A 25,764-nucleotide genomic window follows, 5' to 3' on the forward strand; every position below is an offset into this window, starting at 1 on the left:
AGTAAAACTCGTAAGAGTGGGAAGGGTTGCGCCAACTTATTTCACGGAAACGAATCATGAAATTGATCAATGTTACATATTTGTTGTTATGATTCAATTATTTTATTTCGTTTCTTTATGGTTTACAAGACACCAGATTCTACACCTGTTCTTACCTAAATAAAATGAAGAAATACCAAAACGCTAAATCTTCGAAAAGCAAGTTTTCCTTTGTTCGGTGGAAGGTACAAGATGACGACAGATAACGATATATCCATTGTTATTTCAGTAGGATATGGCTAATCTAATCTCATGTTACCTTACAGTGTAGTTATTTAAATTTAGTTTGTATCTATTTTCTCATTTCCAAGAAAATGAGCAAATACTAAAGTACTAGGTTTCATTACTGTAATTTTTAGATATATTTTATGTTTACAAACAACAGCATTTATCTGTTTTTACTTTTCCAATTCAAATAAATAAATTATAATATAAAATAAATTGTAATGTTTTCATTCATGCCTGTCAAAGATACACTACATTCGTAGGTTTTCGAAGGTTGATGATTATTACATTCAGTTCAGTCATTTTGAGTGACTTTGAGCGATGCCGGTTCCATTTCAATTTTTTTTAGTACATTTTACTTTGAAAAAGGCCCAGTGCTGCATTTACCTGCTGGCAAGGTTATAAAATAAGTTTTCTATTTATTTTGCTTTTTTTTTAGGTTGTTAAGTCCTACATTGCAACACTCTATGCAGTATTTTCAGTGATAGAAATCTTGTGATGTTGTGTGGTACAAAGAAGGAGTTCTTAACTTATTTAGAAATTTTATTTTCTTCATTGAAGTTTACTTTACTAAACAATATATTTTGCGTTGAATTTCTGACGTGGCTCTATGTAACCCACCCTAAATGACTTGACAACTTTGAACCAGGCTTCTAATTCATTTTAAAGAAATTTCATACCTTAGAACTCCGATTATCGGCATCGTTCTCTGAATTCAGAAGAAAACGAGCTGATGTGTGCCTCACATGACTTCCTTTTACTCCAATTTAATGTCATTTTCCCATTATTGGCAATTTTAATGTGATTCAATAATTTCCCCTCTAAATATCACCAACAGCGGCCAAATTAAAACCAGATTTTTAAAAAAAAAACGCCAAATTTGTCGCCAAGTTGGCGACAAAACTTGGCGACCAAAAGACTGGCGATATATCTCCAAATGTCCGCCAAATTGTAACACCACTTGAGTTTACATCGAAATTAACAATGATTTCCTCTCAAAAAGAGGCAAAAGACCCCCCCCCCCCTTAGAAACACCCGAATGCAATCAAAAGGGGAGATGCACAACTAGACCCCACTAGGAGTCTACGTACCAAATTTCAACTTTCTAGCATGTACCGTTCTTGTGAATTATGCGACATACTACGCACATACATACGGACATACAGACATCACGAGAAAACTCGTTTTAACTAACTCGGGAATCGTCAAAATGGATATTTCGCGTGTCTATATGTTCTTAGGCACTTTTCCACGTGTGGTCTAGTCGAAAAAAAACTTAACATTCATTCGGGGGTGAGCAAAATGGAAATTAAGGTCGATTTTTGAGTGAAAATTTTTTCGCGAATACAATACTTCCTTTTTTGTAAAAGGAAGTAAAAATAGGATAAACGTACTGCGATTCACATCATAACGATCTTGTCTACGCGTGCTATTTTCAAACAGCTTACCTGGTCCGAAATGTTCAGCAAGCAATGGCTTCCATTTACAATACGATGTGTATAATATACATAAACATGAACATGACACTGTAATTTTTTATTATACGAATGGGTCCGGTCTTTATTGATTCGAAAAGTTGGAATTCTGCTTATTATTCCCTTAATTTTGATAACTCAATAGGAGTGTTCTGTCCTTTGCAAACATACAAATACTGTGTAATAAGCAAAACATGAGTGAAACAATTTTAAATAGATAAATTGCCGCTCAAAGTTTGATTGACTGTATTGGATTTAGAGCATTTCGTATTTTCAAGCCCTCATTTTTATTGTTTGAAAACAGTTTCTCGCTGTGTACTTCATAACACAACTACTGCATCTCTTCTCACTTTTAAAGAAAGTGAACAAATACCAAAACGTGCAATGTTAGGGCAGCGTGTGTCTGAATCATGCTCTTGTGTTCTGTGGAAGACACAACACACCCTGCTATCCCAAAGCTTAGATAACATGCTCCGCGTAACACCGGGCTCCATGGGGGGCATTCATGCAAAACTAGTTAGCCATCGACCATGCCAAGGGGAGAAGGGGCGACTAGGAGCAGGGGGCCCCCTTGCCGCGCGCCCGGTCGATATTGCCAGATGTCTCTCTTTTGGAGCAAAATACTAGGAAGGTTTCCCTTCTCTTCTATCTCGGCTAAACAGGGGCCAAGAAGAAGCGATTTTGTGTTGAAGAGAGTTCCTATTTTTTTAGCTCTTTTTCGCTTTAGTTATTGTTCTGCTTTCTGGAATAAGAAGCTTCTGACTTTTGTCTTCTTGTATCCCATTAAGAAAATGCTTGCCAGTTGTGTTCTTACTTTTTTCATTGAAAACTTTCTATGTCCTTCTTTTATTTATGATCTTTAAATATCTTCGAGGGTTAAAGAATTTCTGAAATTTTGGACTGTAGTTGCTTTACCGTTTGTAGTTTATTTTAAAATAGTACTCTTACATTGATTTTTTTCCCCCTTCAATGCAAAGCTTTGTAAGGAACAGAGAAAAATTTTAACAGCAGGTTAATAAATCAATTTAAATATTTTTTTTAATTAAAATGTTGTTTTGAGAGTTTTCGTTACACTCCTTTATGTTATATATTTACTCCCCCCCCCCTGCCTTTTCTCTGTGACTCTCTCTGATGTGGGTGGTGTATTTAGAGTTTATATTTGAATCAAGAAATCAGTCTTTAAAAAAAAAAACGGTTGTTAATATGGCATTATTTGAAATTAATTTAGAGTACAACAATAAAATAAATTGAAAGTGTTTACTTTTATTTATTGTAAACTTTTAAAACAAAAGTAAAATTTAAATATAATGCCAAACGAAAGAATTCGTCAAAACCAATTTCCTGAAAATTTCCCGGGGCAGTTATTTATTGCTATGGAAGTTTTCAGCATTTATTTTTAAGCTTAATTATTTTTCTAATGCCTCGTATTTGAAAAACATGCACTTTTTAAATAATTGTGCCTGTACATGACACGTGATTGATAATTCAATTTAATTTAAAGATATTTTTTAAGTATTTTTATCTGAAAGATAAAGTAATTTTAAAAGGATTTTTATCAAAGTTTAACTAATATGTGTGCAATAGTCACTGACCTTCATCTACACTTTTTCTCCTACTGTTTTTATAATCTTGTGAAATTCTAGTTATGGAAAAAAAAAGTCTCTCTTTTTTTTCTTTTTTTTTTTTTTTGGCTGTCCTCAGTCTTTTCTCTGCTAGTATGTATCCCTAAAACTATTTCCTGTTTTCAAAAATTCTTGTTACGAAGTTTTTAAAGAACTGTAAATAATATCATAATCATTCAGCAAATCTTGGCAGATGCACTTTCACACTAAGTATAAAATGCTTTTTATTTCTTCATTTACTGCTGGCAATTAACCTTGAACTTGTTCCGTACCCACATAAAAACGATAAAATCTTTAATTAATACGTTAATGACCCGCATATTTGTTGTAGTGTTTTTCGCTACATCTCTTGCGAGCAGCTAGAGTTTGCTTTTTGGCCTGAAGCCGTGTTTTTTTTTTTTTTTCCATTACACGATTATATCTTTGAAAATATATTTTGAAAAATGCTTTAAGAACAAGTAATATTTTTTGGAGGTGTGCTTTGAAAAATATAATTTTTAAATAAAGCAGAAGTTTACCCGACACATCACAATGGAACTTTGACCTTTACTTGTGGAAATGAAATTTTTGATTTGGACCTCTTAAAAATAATTTCAACTACCATGCGAACTTTTTTTTTTTTTGGATATGTTGCTGAACGCGTATGGAGCAATTTTACACTTGTTAGACGTCTGCAAGATTTTCTTGCACTTGCTGGACATGCGCAAGATTTTCTTACATTTGCTGGATTTTCTTACTTTCGCTGGACGTGCGTGCGACTCTTTATATTTTTTTGGAATTATGTTGTAGATCACGTGTGGCATTCTTTCATTTTCGTCATGTTTATGGGACATTCTTACATTGTATATAAACATTACAAATTCAATAATTTTGGTATTTATTTTCATATTTTGCTGTTGAGAGATCTTCCATTTGAACTCATATAAAACATTTTTTCTGTTCATCTACATTAATATTATATTCTGCTTTCGCATAATCTTCCACTGAACTGATATAAAATATTCCTTCAAAATACTCATGTTTTGCTTTGAATAATTTTCCATTAGAGCTCACACACATATAACACATTTCCTCTATTTCCATCAACTTGAAATCCGACTTAAAACCCTTTTAAAAACTGGAAAAAGCATCCAGCTTCGTTTCTATTTCAACTTCCCCCTAATAACATGTTAGTGCCACCAATCATTTTCGAAGGCAGTTACAGGTGTGGGATTGTCTCTACCCCTCGGATTGTCTCTACCCTCTTATTGGTCATTCCAATTGTCATTATTACTATTAGGTGCTACAGTTGAACCGCAGAAGGTTGTAAGTTTTATTGACATAAAATTCTGAAATAATGTGCGTCAAATGCTAGTTACAGCCTTCAATTACGTTTCATATAGATGTTCTTTTGTATTTATACTGTATAATTACATTTATTTAAAAATTTTACAGTGAACTTTTAAACTGTAAATATTTGCATAGCCTGCACAGTTTGAAAATTTATATGCATATATATATATATATATATATATATATATATATATATATATATATATATATATATATATATATATATATATATATATATAGTTTATTCTTAACAACTTTCTTACAAAAAAATCTATATGAATAGCTTGTTTAGTTGTTTTAATGTTTCAAATCGAACAACAGATGGTAGGCATTAAAATTTTATGAATTCAGTTTGGGAAACGTTTATATTGGTTTTTTTTCATTTCCTTAAAAAAATATTTTACGGCTGTGTTGGTTAATTTTAACGAATTCCCACTTCCTCTTGAAATTGATTTATTCTTGTTGTTTCAACAATTTAGATTTTCCAATGCGGTGCGTTGTCTTTTGTGTTTCTTCGTTCTTTTCTTTTCGATTAAAGTTGAATACTATTCTAATAACTTTTGCTTGTGGTAAAACCCTTATGAAATATAAGTTATATGTTATTCAGAAGTAGAAATTACCCTCTATCTTTTCTTTCACTTTTATAACTTTTGTTTAGCCTTATTCTAACTTTCTGAAGTTTTTTGTTAATATTTTAAAATTTTGTTTTGATTGTTCTTTTATAAAACACTTTAACAGATTTGTTTGGTCAAAAATGGTTTTTAATTACGTTTCTCGTCCGAAACTTCTTGTTTCCGTACCTAACTAATAGTTGATGTAGCATTAGTGAGTCTACTATTGTACTAATTAAGCCGTTTTAACCAACTTTTTTCATTCAAGCAATAAGGGACACATGTATTTAGGAAATATTTTCCCCATTATTTTAGAACTTGATGAATTAATTCATTTCCATAGAATAGTACATATATTGTAAAAAAAATATAGTTTTGAGAGTAGAGAGGTTAATTTAAAAATCTTTCCCCATTAATCAGCCTGAGGAAGCATTAAGCAAATTTAAGCCATCTCTAGGTATAACAACAATAAGGACAATCACATTTCAACAGTGTTATTGTTTAGTTCGAAGATACTCGAAAAGCTAACGTAAGTTTTACTGGATAAAAATAAGGTAAATTACACATGAACGTTGTTGTAAATATCGTGTGTGGAACGCGATCGCAGAACTAACATGTTTGATAGAACTTGAAAAAATAATTAATGGTAGTTTTTGTTTTAGTACTACAGATATTTGTTTGTTTATTTATTTATATCTGGTACTGCGTTGACTTGACGATTAGTACAAATGAACTCGAACGGAGCGTTGCTCCCTTGGATATTAATGACGCACAACGTATCATTAATACTCGTATCATATGAGCCCTAAGCTAAAGAAACGAGAAGAAATGAAAATTCGATTCAGATAGAATATTTTCCAAATGGATTTCAAACTCGCGAAGAAACGCATTAGTGCCAAAGAAGTACTTTTTTCCAAGGGGGTTCCGCAGAACAATAACATTGAATAACATTAGAGGGGGGTAGGGGCGACAACTACTTAGATCAGCATTATGAAATAAATGCACAGCTGTTTTTGTTCATTACCTACATCAGAGCAAATGACATTACATATATATGCATAGCGGCTGGAGCCATTTTCTTTTAGAAATCAAATAATACCTTAAGCCTACATTGAAAGCTATAAACCTCCAGAATGTTAGTAATAAAAACAGCAACATAAAAAGGGGCGACTGCGAATAATAACCCCACAAAGCTAGGGGAAATTTTCTATCTGTATCGAAGAAACGTAACGAACCGAAGAATGTGGTTAAGGGTTGTTCTTTTTTTACTCTCTTGTTCAGCCATATGCCTTTGTTCACAGCGTTTACCGTAGCAAATAAGTCTCCCCCTCCCCATCGGAAAGCTTATTGGAAAAAGATCGACTGTATTAACATCAGCATGCTTGCTTGTTTATTTGTATGTTTATTTCTGCGTACAACTTGTTGGCTCTGGTAGCTAATGTATCGAAACCCTTGCCAAGGCGTGATTACATTCTTTTTTTTTTTTGTGTGTTTGCTTATTTGAAGAAAACAAAAACAGTTATGTAAATATATCTCAACCCCCCGTTCCGTTTTCGTTCGTGTTGTTTTATGTTTAGGTACCGAAAGGTTTATTTAAAATACGAAAAGAAATTTGCATGCAAATGACTGTGGAAGGCTTCGACGGGAGAGGAAAGAATGCACTTTCTCGTCCGCTTCTCAAAGCCTGGAGTATCGTTAAAATCTAATCAAGAAACCAACCGTTGCATGCAGATGATTCTTCTAAACAGACAAAAAGCGATCATCAATAGTTGGGAAGCGTTCAGCGGGGAGAGAGCGGGGGTGATGTTCGTTATGTGTGGTCTTGGAGTTCTCTTTCTGTGTGTGAAATGTTTCGCCAGATGTGGGTCCCTCAGTATATTTTTGTTTGGGAATGTGGACGATGTTGCGTAATTTTGAATACTTTCTGAATTGCAAATTTATATGCAATGGTCCTCCTCTTTTTCACCTATTCTCTTGAGGTTGATTCAAAATAACATGTTCAGGTCAAAACGTTCATGGAAGATTGCATTCACGTGATTTGGAATCACAAGGATCTTCAGTGCATATTAATAAAATATTGCGACAAATGTTGGTGTCACTCAATTTCGTTTCGACTGTCTGAAAACAGGTTATGTACCCGAAATCTAATGGGATCTGCAAAGCTTTACCCACAATTTTCCACCAATGTAAATAGAATATCGACTGAAGAATGACCTGTTTCATCTCTACAAATTTTGCAGCTCTGAGGGGAAATAAAGAAAAGTCCATTAGTTGAAAATGAGTATTTGTACAATGTCATCCACATTCCCCAACAAAATATCTGCTTGATGATTATTATCTATTCGTGGTAGAACTTGTCACATGAAACGAGAACTTGAAGGTCACCCACCGCGAAAAAATCTGCCTGCTCTAATCTGTTAATGGTAGTAGCTTTTGTGCTTTCTTAGAAGTATCTACATGAAAGCAATCTATATTAAGGACAGAAATAAACATTTAATTATTCATTCACAAAATTAATTGACTTATCGTTTCATCCAAATCTTGGTTTGCATGAGAGCTCACGGAAGCTCAACTCCTTTCAATTGTGTGGGAATTTCTACTTGGAGCTCAATCTATTTAAGACCTACTAATTTTCAATTATTGTCTTTGCGATTAAGTACAAAATATACAAACCAATGTAACATGGAAAAAAGTCGTGGAAGTATATTATATTAACCTCCTTTGGCTAGATAATTTGGCTTCAAACCTATAGACAGTTCGAAGGAAAATAAGTGTCATATGTATGTGCTATAATTTTGATTCGTAACATCTCCAAGCAATCGTACGAAGACTAATATTGTTATTGCGTCAAATTGCTGTATCTGTAACAACTACGTGTGTTTGCCGTAACTTCAACAATTACAGATGCAATAGTCCGGCATAGTATTCCTAAACTGTTTTGTTTTGAAAAGTCTTTGATGACTGAGATGTTCCTTGAAAATTTCACCCTATACCAAAAAGTTTTGAGTGCCTACCTCAACCGGGATTTTCATCAAAGAGCTGGGGCATTGATCCTTGGGGCAAAAGTATTTATGAAAGATGAACTTATGCCAACCTCTTAAAACCGCAACTTAGGCCAGGAAGCACGCGCATAATCACTCCCGTGCATGCATTTTGCAAAACAGTTTTAGCGAGTCTGGAGATTTTCAGTTGTGCGTGTCATTATACATACACACCGGCCCCAAACATTAAAACTTCATGGAACTGTTTTCCTTTGCTCTCTTTTACAAAAGGACCACTTTCCCCGCCGTGTTTATGCATGCTAAAGTTCCCTCCTCGTGTTATTTGAGTTTGGCGGAAGAATTTTCCAAAATCGTAACTTCGACTTTAAAGGGAGAGGGTTCTGTGCAAATGACTGATCCATTTTTCCTCGCCTAGGGCGGCCATTACGGGATATTGTGCAGGCAGTTATAGGTTGTGGAAGATTTCGGAATATCAGAAGTTTTCTTGGTTGAGACAGATATAAATGGATCACGAAACAATCCACATAGATGCTGTTTGTTCCTCGGTCGGCTACCACACTTTTGCCAGCTACTATTAGTGCAAGAGGCAAAGCTAGCTTTGCTTGAGTAAACACGCTAGCGAGTGAACCCCATTTACTGCATAGGTAAACCCCCTGGGTGTCGTTTGGGTTTTCCCAGGGTGCCCCCGGGCAGAACCCAGACCACGACTGTAATTAGAAAAGAGATTGTGTCCGATCTCCCTCTCTCCCTTTTCCTTCTCTCTCTGTTCTCCGCCCTCCCTAGCTAGTTCTCAGAGTTAGGCCTAGTTATCCGTAGCGAGAAACAAGCTTCTTGTGTTGTGGGGATTGCGTGGGACCCTATATTTGGCGCATTTATTGCCTTTCTTTGCGATGCTAAATGACTTTCCGATGGAGTACCGAATTGGGTGGCTGATGGTGTTTTTCTCTTTTTCTCCTCATTGTCTCACCTCAAAGATGATCTCTCTTTTTCTCCTTCCAAAGTTGCATCAATTCGATAGAAGTTCTGCTCCTTTTTTTTTTCTCCTCCTCTCTTCTTCGGTTCTTTTTTTTTCTCGTTTGTATGTCGGCTTCACCTGATGCAAATCTTCCATACCGAATCATGTTTTTGTTGACGCGGATAGGAACTTTGATTAGCATAAAGACTTCGTGATTGAATTCCTCAAATGACCTGAGAAGTTTTGTCTTAAAATGTTGGTATAAAATGTCGCTATTGATAAGTAGCACATTAGGGAGTTGCCTTCCAAAGCCTCTCTTCTTCTTCGGTTCTTTTTGTTTTTTCTCGTTTGTGTGTCGGATTCACCTGATGCAATTCCTCCACACCGAATTATGTCTTTTTTGACGCGGACGGGAACTTTGATTAGCATAAAAACTTCGTGATTAAATATTCCCCAAATGACCTGATAAGTTTTGTCTTAAAACGTTGATATAAAATGCCGCTATTCATGAGTAGTATATTTGTATATTTGGAAGCAATCAATTTCTAAATCTTTTACAATAATTTTTACACAGACCATAGAATAAAATTCCTCCATTGGTAAGCGTCAAATGTTATAGACTGTTGACCGGCATCAGTCCGCAGATAGATTTCACTGATCTTCAAAGATTTTTATCTCGTCCACATTAAAAAAATTTTCTCACCAAAAATAAAAGTTATAAATTTAAAGAAAACAAAAGCGTGATTTTTTACGTGACTTTTGTGATTTATTTTCGTGATATTCGACTATTTTTCACCAATGTTTATTCACTTATGAATAATAATTTCTTATGTTTCCTTTAAATAATTTTTATGGCAATTTTTTAACACCTAGTAAAGTTTTATTTTATTATTTATTCATTATTATTATTTTGTAAATAAGTAAAAGAAACCGTACTGACCTGGGGAAAAGAAAAAAAATAAATAAATAAAAACAAACGTTCTTAGCGGTTCTCGAGTAAAAAGAAAAAAAGAATTGAGGGGGAAAAAACAATTCTCTACTTCTTAACGATCCGCTAGTTGAAGGTTTATTTTTGCACTTACTAATTAATTACTAGAAAATCGCCCGTCAAGATATGACGGGGTGAAAATTGCTTTTACATTTCAACGTAGCAATTGCCTGTTTGGTGATATTTTGATAGTCGAAATTTTAACCCTAACTCCATTGGATAAACCCTTAACTCCAGAAGTTAGCGTTCATTGTTGACCACTTTTTCTTCCTTCAATCTCCTAAAATGAGTCTTACCAGTAAGTTACCGGATCCAATTCAGCCTTGTCAAAATAAATCATTTACCTGCATGTCAAACATTACCAAAAAATATTATCATGCTATGCTGGCGCAAGTTTCAGAGCTGGAGACGTCAGAGCGTTACTCGATCAGTGAATTCGCTGTTATCATCGAGCTATAATAAGCATACATCGATCTACTATTACACATTGAGGGCTGTTATATATATGAGGATTAGTAGTAGTAGTAAGTAGTAGTAAATACCGTATAACCTCTATGTAACATTACTGCTTAATACTAGGCCATAATATTATAAAATACTAGTGATATATTAAAGCCACTAACTTGACGCGAACATCATTTTTTTCACATAAAATAATTAAGGAATTACCTTCGCCAAAAACACTGTATTATGTGCGAAACAAGTTTTTAGTCTTAATATTGTGCGGACGTTTGTCACCATAAGGCTTTTAAACGGCTGGACCGATTTTGATCAAATTTTTTGTATGTAATTAAGTTGTGGCAAGCATGGTTTCGAAGCGCGATGGATCGAATCGGAAAGGTTTTTGTTAATTAATAAATTAATTTAAACATTGGATGGTTATATCTCCCAAATGATTAATATTTATTTTAACCTATTGTTGAGCGAGAACCGAAATAAATATTTAACCCGTTGCCAAAGGACAATAAGAAAGCCAGCTCTGCTTTTTGTAATGAAATTTCCTACTGTGATATGTCAATTGAGAATAGATAAAACGTATAAGAGAGAGAGAGAGAATCTTCATTTCTTCAAAACAACGATTTTAGGTCCCGTGATATATTTTAAAGTAAAGTACAGGAAGGTTCACGCAAAACGTGTGTTCTGTCGTCGTAGTTGAACTATGTAACTGGATCGGTGCTGCAGGTTTTCCTAACCAAATGATCAGAAAGTACCGTACCTAGCAACATTTATTTCCGGCTGAAATCCATCTGAGTTTTTGCATCAGTGTCAAGAATACTTTAAGGATTATCTAACTAATTAGTACAGTATTAAAGGAAAAAATGATGGAATTTAAAGACGAAACAAGTTTTATTTTCGTCCAGATAAACTACAACAGGGTAGTTTTGTATCCAAAAGATCAGTGCAGTGGAAGATCTTTATCTTAGGTGAAAAGAACAAATTAGGCAATAGATGAAGTTTAAAAAGGTTTCGTTCAAAAGATCGGACCGCTAATCGGTCGGAGTTAGCTTCGCTCACTGTTCGGCTGGATCACAGTAACGTGGTGGCTTGGCGACTTTGGCTATCAACAATTGAGTTGCGTGATCATTTGTTTACATTTTAAAGCTACTGTTAATGTAATTTTTTTGTTCTTTTTTGTTTGTTTGGCGAAATATTTCAAATTGCAAAGAATTGTTTTCCGTTTTTAAAAAGTGTTTAGCCATTTTAGTTGAAGAATGTGTTTATTTTACATCGGGAGAGGGGGGGGGGGGGGCTTCGCATATTCAGAGAACTGTTTTTACCTTCATCATTTTTTTAAACGATATCCTTTCGATTGTTTTATTCTTTTTCATATGGCAAACGTTGCAGTGGGATTTCCCGTTGGGAGAAAAAATAGTTAATAAAGCAACTGCTCAGTGGGAAATAGATAAATCAAGTTGTAATAAATATACGCATTCTGACACAAATCAGCTTAAAACATTTTCTTTTTACTTTTTTTTTCAACAAAACGGTTCAAACACTTTACAGTTGATTGAAATTTTTTAATTTTTCAATTTACAAAGTTTGAGCAAAATAACGTCTGTCGGGTCCTCTGGTATTCAATAAATTTATTATGTTTTTTCCTAACGATGTTAATTTATTATTAGTAGAGAGAATTAAAAATATACAAAATAAGTCTTATTTCTGAGTCATGAAGCCATTGAATATCAAACTGTTTTTAGAAATTAATGTATTTTCGCCATTAAAAATTATATAGCTGGCGAAATGGGGGAAAAAGGGCACAGGAAAAATTTTGGAAAAAAAAAAAAAACAAGAAAAGAATTCCCCATTGCGTTTACGCCAAACAGGGTTACCGACTTGATTGACAATCCATCCGTCGCCAACACTCTCTCCACAGAAACGGACCTTTTAAATCAACGAGATCGGGGAAGGAAAATTTGAAAGGGTTGGGAGACATAGTATAGGGGGCTGGAATATGTCCATTAACCATGATTGGTTGCTTTTAAATCCCCCAATGTCCTAAAGGGCTGACATGATAATGCGTCCGTATACAGGTGCCTTAATTAACTCTTTCATGAATGAAAATTCACGGCGCGCGGTATTTATATTTTATGAATGAAATATTGTTCCTGTTATTGGATTAGAGTAAGACGGAGAAGATTCGCCAAGAGAGGCGGTCTAATGATCATTGTAAAATGCATGAAGTCGCATCATCGCCGAAGGAGACCACTTTTCTAACGCCAAAACTGGCTGTCTTCAACGTTTTGCTCGATTTTAAATGTTCCCATCTCTTGTTGCAAAGAGCTGTTGCGTTGAAAATTTGATATGAAATGCGATATTAGTTATGACCGGAGCTTGATACGCATGACTTGAAACTTCTTACAAAAGACCATCAAAAAATGTTAAAAATCATCAAACGTGACTTATGTGTGAAAAATATTGCTCTTTAAATTATAAGGAAAATGTTTTGTAAAAGCTTTGAAATATATTTATTATATGAACGTTTGTAAGTCGTAACTCTTGTGTCGAATTTGATTTAATGTATACGTACATGTATTTATGAGTTTAATTAAAAAATAAATAAATATCTGATCAAAAATATCTGATCAAGGTAAAGACGAATAATTTTTAGTAACAGTCTTGAAGTTCATAAAAACTTTATTGCATCACAATTTAACATTATTATTTATTTGGTAACCCTCAAATCGAAAAAAAAAATGGCTCTTGTCCGAAAGAAAATTTTTGTGTATCTTGAAAAACTCCGTTTAAACTCAACATTTGTTAGTGGTGCTTATTTAAGGTTACAAGATTCATTTGCAGAAATGTGTTTTTCTCTATCAACCATTTCGTCTTCTTCAATTCAAATTTCCAAACTTTTTTTTTTAATTTGAAATCTAGATTTTTATATATTTATTTTTTGTATGCAAAATGTTTTTAAAATGAAGAATACCATGCAATGTTCATGAACAATGACAAATATTTGTTTTAAATCCTAAAAAAGTTATGGATTATTTTTTTGTAATGTAGAAAATGCTAATCGGTACCATCTGTAGTACTAAAATAGTGACCAAATTCTGTATCAATACTGATAAGCCAATTGTTCAAGTTTGAAGGTCATTTATAGAAGCTATTTGCAAAATTGAATAAATTTTTCTCTAATATAATATATATTTTTTTAAAGAAATAGTTAGTACACAAAGCTTCAAACTTCTTTGAATTTTAATTTTATTATTTATAATTCAATTTTTACATTATTTTCCGTAACTCTAAAGTTTGCTAAACACTTGAGATAATTTTTAGAAAGTACTTTATATATATATATATATATATATATATATATATATATATATATATTATATATATATATATATATATATATATATATATATATATATATATATATATATATATATATATATATATATATATATATATATATATATATATAAAGTATACGTATAATAAATTAATACATTAAGCAATTCATGTTGTAATATGTATTTTAATACAAATTATTAATTTGGTGCTTCAATTATGATATAAAAATTTGTTTTAGAAGTAAAGGGTCTTCTGGAATACAGTAACATAAAATTTTGTCTTACATACTACAAACATCATGGCATCATTTGATTGATTTTCATCCTTTTGTACAAGTGGTTAAATGTAAACTGCTATTTAATACTTTCAAAGTTACATTAAAACCTGAAATATGTTTTACCATGTAATTCCTAATTTTAATGTATAAGTTAATGCAGTTATAATTATTTTATTTATTTGTATTTATGTATGTTTTTATTTTATTTGTGTATTTTTGCTCAAGGGTTTACTAAGCAATGTAACTTTTTTTAGAAAATTATTTTTCTTAACAAAATTGGTGAAATAAGCGCATACTATACATTTTTTAAAAGCAATATCTGAGCTAAAATTGCTCAAACTTAACTTACTCTGCCGTATATTTAGATAGTTTTAGGAAATGCTGAGTATATTTATAAGATAAAATTGCAAAATAGTTTAAACTTTGCTATTCGTGTTTGAGAAACTTTCTATATTTCTTTTCTATTAATTTATTTTAATTAATTAATTTTTTTTGTGGGGGGATGGGAGGCATGTGAAATACCGAGCATTTTATTCAAATACGTTATATTTATTGCAAATTCCGCCATGCATTTTGTTAATTACGAATATTAGCATAACTAAAAATCGCAGCTGAATTCCCTACGTTACCAATTCTTAAATTGATAAGTTCTTTTTTTTCACAAGGAGAAAAAAACTTACCTTTCAGAATTAAAACATTTGAAGCCCGCGAAATTCATTTAAGAGGTTATCTAAAATAACAATAAATTCAAGAGCCAGGGAAATATTTTTTCCCCTCATCCCATATTTAGTTTTTTTTTTTTTTTTTTAACTTCCCCCTCTCTTCTCATATCATCTTATAAGTGCATTATTTCTAAAAGCACAAATTACTTTGACTCTTTTCATTCTTGTATCATTAATGTGGCGAGTTTTTTTCCCTTTAATTTTTATAATTTCCCCATACCCGTAAGGATCCTTTTCTTATTAATAATAAACATTAAGAACGGAAAAAAAATAATAATTCTTCCCCTTGAGCTTTATTTTTTCCCCCTATTTTTTTCCCTTTCCTCTCGGTAATGACTGAAGGCGATTGTAATGTTAATAAAGAAAACTAAGACGGCAGGGAGAGTAAATTGTTCAATTTTTTTAATAATTTTTTCTCATTCCTTCTCTTCATCCATATGATGATAGTGTTAATTGCTTCCCCAACAATTCCGAACATGAATGCCCCTGGCTAGGAGTTGATAGGGGTATGGGGATTGAAAATGTAAATGAATAGGAACTGTGCTGATGGAAGTTCATCTCGAGTAATAATAATGAAAAGAATGTGTAATAAGTATCTTAACGGCCGCAACTGATAGTTTTTTTTTTTTTTTTTTTTTTGTGCCCTTTTCATTTGTGATTCTGCTCTTCGTTTGGCTTCTATTCATTTGCGATGTGGATTTGGAGAGTAAATGGCAAAATTCTTGAGTACAAAGCCACTTCAATTCAATTCTGATATTTATTTATTTATTTATTTATTATTATTATTTTTGTGATAAGGACTGGCTTGAATAAAGTTTGGTTTAAAATATTTTTATGAGCTCAAATAAACAAATTAACGTTTTACTTTTCTCTCTCTCTCTCTCTCTCTCTCTTTTTTTTTTGGAATCCTATGATGTGAAACTATTTTGTGGAAAAGTAGTTGACTTTAATGAAGTTTAAACTTAATGTAATAAAATGCGTAATACGAATTGTTGTTTGTGTAACGTTCCTTACGACTTTAAAGTTAGTGACATACTTCGAAAGAGCAATAAATTTTTTCATATTGTCGAAAGTAACTTATATTCTTTAAAAAATATATTGAGGCTCACGAAACTTTTTGTTGATTTATTTTATGGCGTTTCATTTGTGATTCTGCTCTGCGTTAGACTTCCATTCATTTGCGATGTGGATTTAGAGAGTAAATGGCAAAATTCTGGAGTACAAAGCCACTTCAATTCATTTCTGATATTATTATTGTTATTATTATTATTATTTTTTTTTTGTGTGTGTTAAGGATGGACTTGAATAAAGTTTGGTTTAATCTATATATATACATACTACTAGCTGCCCTAGTCACGCGTTGCTGTGGCTGAGAATGGAAATAATTTTTACCCATTATTTTATACAATCAAGCTCTCATTAGGTGGAGCTTAGTCAATTTGGACGGGCCGCAATCGAGCAGAAACCGACACACTTATTAAATACGCTCAGTTAACCTTTATACCGGTGTCGAAAAATATTTTTCACAACAGTGAGAAGGCTGCATTTGTACAATTTGACAATTCAGGAAACTTTCTGACAACGATATTTGATTTTCTCAATAAATGAATAATTGTCAAATCCCGAAACATTCTACAGAAATAATTAGTAATGTTTCGGAGTTTTTTTTTAGTGTAGTGTCGGTTTTTTTTATTATTTTAGTATCGGTTGATTACCTTACATCGTCATCTATTAGGACTTTTTATAACTAAACTATCAATACACACTATTATTGTGTAATTAACACTTAATTTGCAATAAAAATTATAAAAACTATCCTACCTTTAAAGTTGGACTAAATTACAGATAGACATGAAATTTGATAGAAATAGGTTCGGTAGTTTCGGAGTTTACCGCGAACACACATCGTGACACGATATATATATATATATATATATATATATATATATATATATATATATATATATATATATATATATATAATATGTGTGTGTGTATGTATAACCTCTTGCTGAACAGAAATGGTCAATGGTCTTCTGAACTTAGGGACCGGTCCTCCCCTTGAGAAAGTGTCGGTCCCTGGTTCACCTTTTTTCATTTTTATGTTCTTGCTTTTCGCATCTTCAATTTTATTTAGATTGTTTATTCATGAATATATATATATATATATATATATATATATATATATATATATATATATATATATATATATATATATATATATATATATAATTTCACAAAAACAAAACAAGTTATTCGGTATGCTTTTAAAAGTAACTTCTTTCATTTAGCGAAATCAAATTTCCGCAGTCATCACAAATGCTGACCTGTCGCAATAACATTTCCATTCTGACTTTTTTTTAAATTTTTAAACAAAATTCTCAGTGTTTTAAACTAAGCTTTCGGGAACATCCTATAATTTATCCGAATCAAAGATTGAAAATAGAGAAAATATACATGCAATAAACAATATTGGAAAAAGAATTTTTTGTCGCACGAAACTTTTTTAAGATATACTTACTTTAAATAAAATTTTCTTCAACTACTGAAGCCTATGTGTAGCGAAACGCGATATATATTTTGAAAAAACTATTTCAAAACTCCCCTCTCCCCTTTTTCTCTCTAGTAAAAGTTCTGCGTTAGTACTAGAACCGAGGGGTTGTTCCTATCTTAGACCCCCACCTTTCCATGGGTTTGATTCTTTAACGGAGTGGTCCATTAAAACTGTAATAGATGACCGCTATGGGGGCCATATATATTCCCAAACTTTTCGACCACGACGTTACAGCTATCGCTTATCGTAGAATTTCTGTGTTCCAGTGTAGTTCTGCTCGAATTTTATTCTGATAACTCCGCCTTGGCGCGTAGGAATTCTTAACTTTTTTTTTAAATTTTTTTTTGTTAAATTCTCAAAACCTTCTAATATTTGGCAAACTGTTGATTTAGTTGTTTGTATTTATTGTCGTTTGTATTTACTAGTTTATTATTTTTTTATTAAGCTTGTTTGAATTTTGTTTGATTATTTTATACAATTAGTCAAAATATTATACATGCGGGGCAAAGTAAAATAGCTTATATCGTTTACTCACTCAATAATTTATGTACTAAATCACTTACGTATTCATTCATTAGGTAATTCATTTGCATCCCTTCATTTAGTAATCCACTTGATTATTCATTCATTCACATATTTTCTTATTCATTCACTCATTTAATTAATTCTCTTCATATATTAATTTATTCAACTATTTGTTTATTGTTTTATTATATTTTCATTTATTCCTTCACAATTTTATTTACTGATTCATTTGATCAAAAATACTTTACATAATCGAATCTTTACTAATAATAAAGCTGGAAGTCTCTCTGTCCAGAAGATGTCTGGATCTCTGTGACGCGCATTGCGCCTAGACCGTTCAGCCGATTTTCATGAAATTTGGCACAAAGTTAGTTTGTAGCATGGGGGTGTGCACCTCGAAGCGATTTTTCGAAAATTCGATGTGGTTCTTTTTCTATTCCAATTTTAAGAACAAAAATATAAGATGGACGAGTAAATTACGAAATTATCATAACGTGGAACCGTAACATGGGCACAAGCCAATTGGCTAGATACGAAATTATCATAACATGGAACCTTAACATGGGTACAAGCCAATTGGCGAGAAAATTCACCATTCATTATTTGTAAATATACAGGCGAACCAAAAGATCTTTTAATTTTTCTATTACGGGCGAAGCCGTGCGGATACCACTAGTAGAAAATATTTGCATTGGAAAATAATTTTGTTTTTGACTTTGCCCCGTAAAAAAAATGAAAATTCCCCCCCCCCCTTTTTTTTTTGCAGGTGCAAATTAACTACCAAATATTTAAAAAATAAATGTTTCAATGCAAGTTTTATTATAAAATACATTATTCCATATTTAATACATTTTTTTTATTATAAAATACATTATTCCTTCCTTATGTACTGTAATTTTCGAATCGAATTTCTAATTCGTTCATTTTGAAGAAACTCAGTCATTTAGCTATTTCACTTCGCCTCATATTCCCCTACCTGCTCTTACATTTGCATTTCTTTTAAACATATATATATTTTTTTATTATGCTTGCTATTTCAAAGCTCTACCAATGCTTGCCCTTATAAATGACTTCCTTTATGTCATTCTATTCATTGCATTTCTATTTATTAATTGTGTAAATTCTTTTGTCTTTAAAGAATAGGAAACTAAATTAAAAATAACAATGAAAAATTGAGCAGAATTTTATTGTTTGCATACTATGTTTCAGCATAAAAATTTCATAGCAGAAACTAAAAAAATCTCTAAAGCGGCCATTGTTTTAAGTACCTGCTTTATGAAAAAAAATCTCATTTTTTTCCCTTATATTCGTGGGGGGCAAAAACTTTTAAAGCTGAAAGTTAAGGTAGAAGAATGATACAAAAACTGCGGAAGAAATTTATAAATAACTTTTTACATTTTCGGTAACCTGCTGAGGGAAAAACAAGGAAAAAAATGTATGTAAACCACCAGCAACAACAAACTGTCATCGCTAAAAAAATTATAATTTTTAAAAAAATGCTTTGTTTGAAGAAACTGTGACTGTAACGAAGGATTTTTTTAAACATTTTTTTATGCTTTCCTACTTTGGCTCCATCGTTATAGTAAGAAAAACTTTTTACAAAAAAAGTTAATTTTATCTTATTAACTTGGTGGCAGAAATTAATGGAAAAATTAATGTTAGTATTTTCTGAAGTTCATCGCGGTGGAAAAATCTGCGTTGCCATATTTTGCTTCAAATGAATGAAGATTTATATAAAAAAGTGATATTAAAACTACAATATAAAAAAAAATCTTTTTTTTTTTTTATAATTTTAGCCTAGGTATTTCTCGTTTTTTTTCCTCCCTTCGCGCTATTTTTTAACCACCGTATCATCAGAGCTTTGTACAAATTAAATCTAACGTTAGGTGCAAGGGAAGATTTTTTCTCTCTTTTTTTTCCCCCGCACTCTTCTTAAGTTTTTAACAGTTGGATTCAACCAGATGGAATTAACACTATTTTTTACTGAGTTTTTTAAATTTTTTTGCAAAAGACTTAGGGGGAAAAAATCTTATTAATGATAGGTGGTTTTATGCTCCCGCTGAGAGAAAAAAATTTGCTAAGCACATTTAAAAAAATTGATTATGTTTTCTATGCTCAGGTAGCAAGGGGTGTCTTTTTTTTAATGAACGCTGCGTTTATTAAAAAACTTAAATATTTCTCTTCTTTTCCTTTTCCGCACTTTTTTTTTTACTTGTGTTTATTTCGCTCTTGTGCGGGAGATTAAAATTCAGAAGACTTGAAAAGTACAGTAATGAAGTATTATTATAATTAGTGGTTCTGCGTCCGAAATTACATCCGAAATTAAAATTTAAATACAATGTACCTGGAATTTTGTAATTCTGGAAAGTTTTTCATTTAATATTTCACGAGGTTTTCTTTAATAAGAAACAATTTCAGTGTGGTTTGTTTTCTTCTTTTAATACGAAAAATTAATATATATATATATATATATATATATATATATATATATATATATATATATCTGTGTTATTAAAATACGCGTCGTAGTTGTTGTTTCTTGCTAGATTGCAGATAGTAATCAATTTATATTTTTAATATTTTATTTATTTTATAAAAAAATAAATTATTAAAATTATAGAGTGCACTGAATTTTAGAGAGTTTTGGGACATTTGATATTCGGAATAGATAATATATTCAAATGCAGCAATAGCAGGTACAGTCTGACCGCCGATTAGATGGAAAGGCAAACATCCGGTTGACGAGCGGAAATGGACCCACCTATTAGTTTTCAGGGATGCCAGCTTTTGCGGATGTATGTTAGCCTCTTGCGGATGTATGTTATATTAAGCAGAGTCACATTCAAATAAGCGGAACACGCGCATCAAATATTTTTACTTCCCACCCTCATTCAAATAGACTCGTCTTAACTGGACGTTTGCCAATTCCATATAATCCGTGGGCAGACTAATGCAATGCATGTGTTAATTTTCACATGAGATAATATTATAAAGCGATATTATCAATATTTAGCGATACTTTATCAACAGTTAGCGCAAAATACGTAGCGAGTTTTTGAATTATTTTCGTCGAACGCAATGCTTCGCACCGGTCAGCTGGTGGTGTTTGCACATAAACCTTTGAGAAAAATTATGAAAAGTAATCTCAAAATTAACGTAGAAAGTTCGAACGAAATGTTATTGTTTTTGAATGAGTAGAATATGTTAGCGGATTAACGCGGAAAAGTAGAAATCTCCAAGAAACGGTCACATTTCAAAACGAATTGTCAGACACTCACCCGCCGGAAAACCGGTTGTTAAGTCCTGGTTTAAACCAGTGGTTCTCAACTTGTGCTCCGCAGACCACTAATGTTCCGTGCGCAATTTTCATGTGGTTCGCAAGCAGCTAGTGAAAATTATTCCACATCATTTTTATAGTTATAATTGAATTTGTTAAGAAAACTTTTGGATTCTTCCCATTTTACCTGATGTAATTGTTGTGAAAATACTATGTATATCGTATGTGGTCCGCTTTAGATTCGGAAGTGTACCAAGTGGTCCTCAGTACCGAAAAGTCATGGTCTGAACCACTGGTTTAGACCATTAAATTTTGACGACTTGTGAACACTTACACTAACCACACTAACGAACACTACCTAACTGTACTTTATATTTTGTGCATCTGAGGAAACCTCTGCCACATAAAAAAATTTAAAAAAAACCACGTGACTGTTGATGGTAGTAATGATGTCATAGATAGTCTGCTAAAGATCAAGTGCTTAAAACTTATAAGATATGATGTAGACATTCATTTATTTTAATTGTTTTTGTGTTCTATTTTCACCTGAATTATGAACGGAAAATTATTCATGTTTCATGGAAATATAAACAATAACTTATCTGCTCTTTCTGAGTACGTTTGCTTTGTGTGGTGTTCGAAATAGTTTTCTCATTAAAATGTAACCACAAAATATACGAGGAAGAACGGCATTATCTGTAGAGTGGAGGGAGAGGAGGAGGGGGGGGGGGTTCCAGTGTTTGTCGGAAAGTTCGTGAGTAATATTTCTGCATTGTATTTGCAACATCTCTTTTTCTCCTCATCAACAAATTCATTATTTTCTTGCGACTTCTACACCTCATCTTTACGTTCTCTATAAACTCGGAAAGTTTTGGCGGGAAGGCAGGAACTCAAATTGCCAGCGGGATCCCTGTTGAGTTGCTCTGCACTGTAGCAACGCCCCCTGCCGAGATGAAAGCGCACTTGCCCCAGGCGCCCCCTACCTTGATGAAATTGGCTCAGCTGATTGCCACTCTATTTTGCTGCTTTAATTTATTTCTTATTTCCTTGTCTTGCCTTTTTTTTTCATTCACCGAAGAAGATACGTCAAAATATAGATGATAGGCATTTCAAATGAAAGGAAAAAACCGCCTAGACTTCTTTTTGTTTAATCTCTATTAGTTATATATATATATATATATATATATATATATATATATAGATAGATAGATAGAAAGACATATTTCCCCTCCCCCTTGTCTTTTTTCAACTAGAGAGACATTATGTGTGAAAGATTTGCCATGTGTTTTTTTTTCTTTTCTGTTATTGTTTTATTGTTGTTGCAAACTAACTGGGGCGTGCACAGGAAAGGGGGCGGGAGAGACGGGGCACCTGTTGACCAGGGTCCGAGATTTTGAAAATGAGGTGTGAAGTAGATGTAGGGACGTAGAGAGGGTAAACAATATGGAGTGGACCCGTAAAAGTCTTTTTTGACAAGTCTCAAAATTTCTGTGCTCGACCCTGTTAACTAACCTGCTAAAGCTAGCATCTTCTATATTAGTTTGTTTCTTTGTGCATTATTTCTATTCAACTCTAACCGAAGTTTAATGCATTTTAAAAATTTCTCTACTTATTTTGCAGTGAATTATTGATGATATTTGTTTAATCATTCATTGTAAAAGATGTTTAATTACTTATGTTTGAGCAAGTGTTGATCTCATTTTCCTGTATTCTTCTCTTTGCAGTGCTGAGCCTTCGGAACACTCAAGAAGACGAGCCGCCCGACCCTCAGCTGATGCGACTAGACAACATGCTCATCGCCGAGGGGGTCGCGGGGCCCGAAAAGGGCGGCGGCGCAGGGGCGGCGGCGAACGCGTCTGCGGCGGCAGCCTCTCAGAGCCCCGGTTCTGGTTCACAGGGCGAAAACGCAATCGAACATTCAGACTACAGAGCCAAACTAGCGCAAATTCGACAAATATACCACCAGGAGCTAGAAAAATACGAACAGGTATTTTTGAAGAAACAAAAGTCAAAGCATAATGCTTTTCATTGTGATGCAGTGAAATCCCGTGACAACGAACTTCAGGGGACCACAAATTTTGTTCGTTGTAGTGGAGTTCAAAGTATGTAACAACAATTAAATTGGGACTAAAAATTCATTTCGTTGAAATAGAAATTTCGTTGTATTGGTAGTCGTTGTAACGGGATTTCAATGTACTTGTTTGCAATGTTTCTTGACAATGCGTGGAAGAAAAGCCGAGTTAACAGCTGACGTCACTCTTACTACCCGCCTGTGGACGAATCTGTGGAGATCGCCAAGTTTGTGAGCTCTTATTGGTTAACGCGTTCGATTCAAATGGATGTACTACTTCGCACTGCGCCGCTCGTAAAATTGAAAATATTTTACTAAATGCAGAAGTTATGACAAAAAAGAAAAAGGCCACGTGTGCATGATTTCTTCAACTTATTCGATTTCTAAAGTGAAGTGGCCTAATATCACACAAAATTCAGCGGCTCCTGCTGGGAACTACTTCCTTCGCTTTGTCTTGGCTTATTTTTCCCAGTGTCAAAAGATGTTGCAATCTTGTATAATCAGAGCTTAGTTTGCATTGGAGCTGAGCTCCGCTACTTTTCACGTGAGTGTTCACATATTGGACGAAATTAGGCTACGTATGCAAGTAAATTTTGAAGAATATAAAGGTCCTACACTTCTTTTGTTAGAAATAATGTTAGGCCATGTTAATAATGAAATACTTAACTATTGGGGAGGATTCAGGTACAATGGGAACCTATTTTTTGATAATATGATTATATAATTGCGATTTTTTTTTTTTTTTACATTTGAGAACTTGTAAAACATTTAGTTCACAAGCGGTACACAGACTAAATTTGATAAAATTTTCCAACTATTTAGTTTAAAAACTTCTTTCTAAAGAAAAAATAATATTAACTCCTTTTCTTTAAACCTCTTTATATATAGACGAAGAATATTTAAAAAAGGAAAAAAAAGCCATAACTATTATTCTCACTGCATCCCCCCCCCCCCACTAACTTGGTTCTAGTTTTATATTGTTTCGCAATTAACTGTAATACTTTTTATTTCTTTGGCTGCAAATGCGATCAACAGATTTTGATATCTTTTCGGAAAAAAAAAAAAAAAAAAAAAACTTACTGCTTCAAAATTGTAGTTATATTTACCCAAACAATCAGCTGTAGGTTATATGATTTTTATCTCTCGGACATTAGGTAGTTTCCTGTAGTTGGTCCTGAAAAAGTGCAATTACCTGAATAAGTAGTATTTATTTAAAACAGCTTATCCAAGGTTAGAACAATAAACTTCTTCGGTGAAAGTGTTCCTGAATGGGTAATTATAGATATTATAATTTAATCATAAAACTGATGGCTCGCCTTGATTTTCCAAAAATTGTATGTAATTACACAAAATGTTTTTTTTTTAAATAGCGAAAGTTATTTTGTAATTCTATCCACTTTTTTCCCCCCATCTTATTTTATGCATCATGCGACAAAATAATGAAATATTTATCAGATATTTTTGATAAGCAGTTTATAAAGCCATTTGTTGAATTGCAAAAAATCTTATACAGTAAAACCCGATTTTACGTCCCCCGAATCCACGTTTTTGCAGCATATAATGTTTTTTCATCGGGTCTTATAAGTTTTGCTGCTATGTATTTCCCGTATTTTATGTTTCTTAACCAAGTCCCTTTAGAAACGTAAAATCGGAGTTTCACTGTAGTTTATTTATTTATTTTTTAATTTAATTTATTTATTTATTTATTTTTTTTTTTTTATAATTCATACCTGTTCTATGCTTTTTCTGTGTTTGCGTTCAATAAATTCTCCAGTTTCCAGCAAAACTCTGTTTTCGCAATGAAATTAAATTTTGATTTTTTTTTTCAGAGACAACACTGAATTTTATTTATTTATTTATTTATTTATTTATTTTTTTTTTTTAATTTTTTTTTTATTTATTATTATTATTTTTTTATTATTATTATTTTTTTGGCCCAGCTAAAGGACGTATCTCGTAAACTACGTCCGTTACTGAGCCAAAAAATATTAAGATTTTGTTTCTTGAAATCTTTTAAATTTAATTGCAGTACAATAGAAAGTCAGAAATCCGAATTTATTGGGCCATAAGTAGTTTGGATTTGCGATTGTTCAGATTTTCGAAAACTCTAAGAAAATACAATTCGTCAAAATAGTATTCCATTTAATCAAATAAAGTGAATATACAATATGTATGTACATAACATGCAATACAGTACATTACGCTTCTAATATGTAATTACATTTTTAAGCATCTCATTATTTATTGAACATAAAAGAAAAATATTTACAGTATTGTATGTATTCTGTGAGAAA

General features: G+C 32.5%; 1 protein-coding gene across 1 annotated transcript in view; it reads left to right on the forward strand.

The window, feature by feature from the left end:
* Positions 1–21,200: 21,200 nt before the first annotated feature.
* LOC129224319 (pre-B-cell leukemia transcription factor 1-like) overlaps positions 21,201–25,764 on the forward strand; it is a 91,216-nt gene continuing 86,652 nt past the window's right edge. The window contains exons 1-2 of the mRNA XM_054858757.1: positions 21,201–21,261; positions 23,124–23,386. Of these exons, the coding sequence (XP_054714732.1) occupies positions 21,201–21,261; positions 23,124–23,386 (324 nt within the window). The remainder of the gene's footprint in view (positions 21,262–23,123; positions 23,387–25,764) is intronic.

The sequence above is a fragment of the Uloborus diversus genome, chromosome 6 (genome assembly GCF_026930045.1).
Source record: "Uloborus diversus isolate 005 chromosome 6, Udiv.v.3.1, whole genome shotgun sequence".
Classification (NCBI taxonomy): Eukaryota; Metazoa; Arthropoda; class Arachnida; order Araneae; family Uloboridae; genus Uloborus; species Uloborus diversus.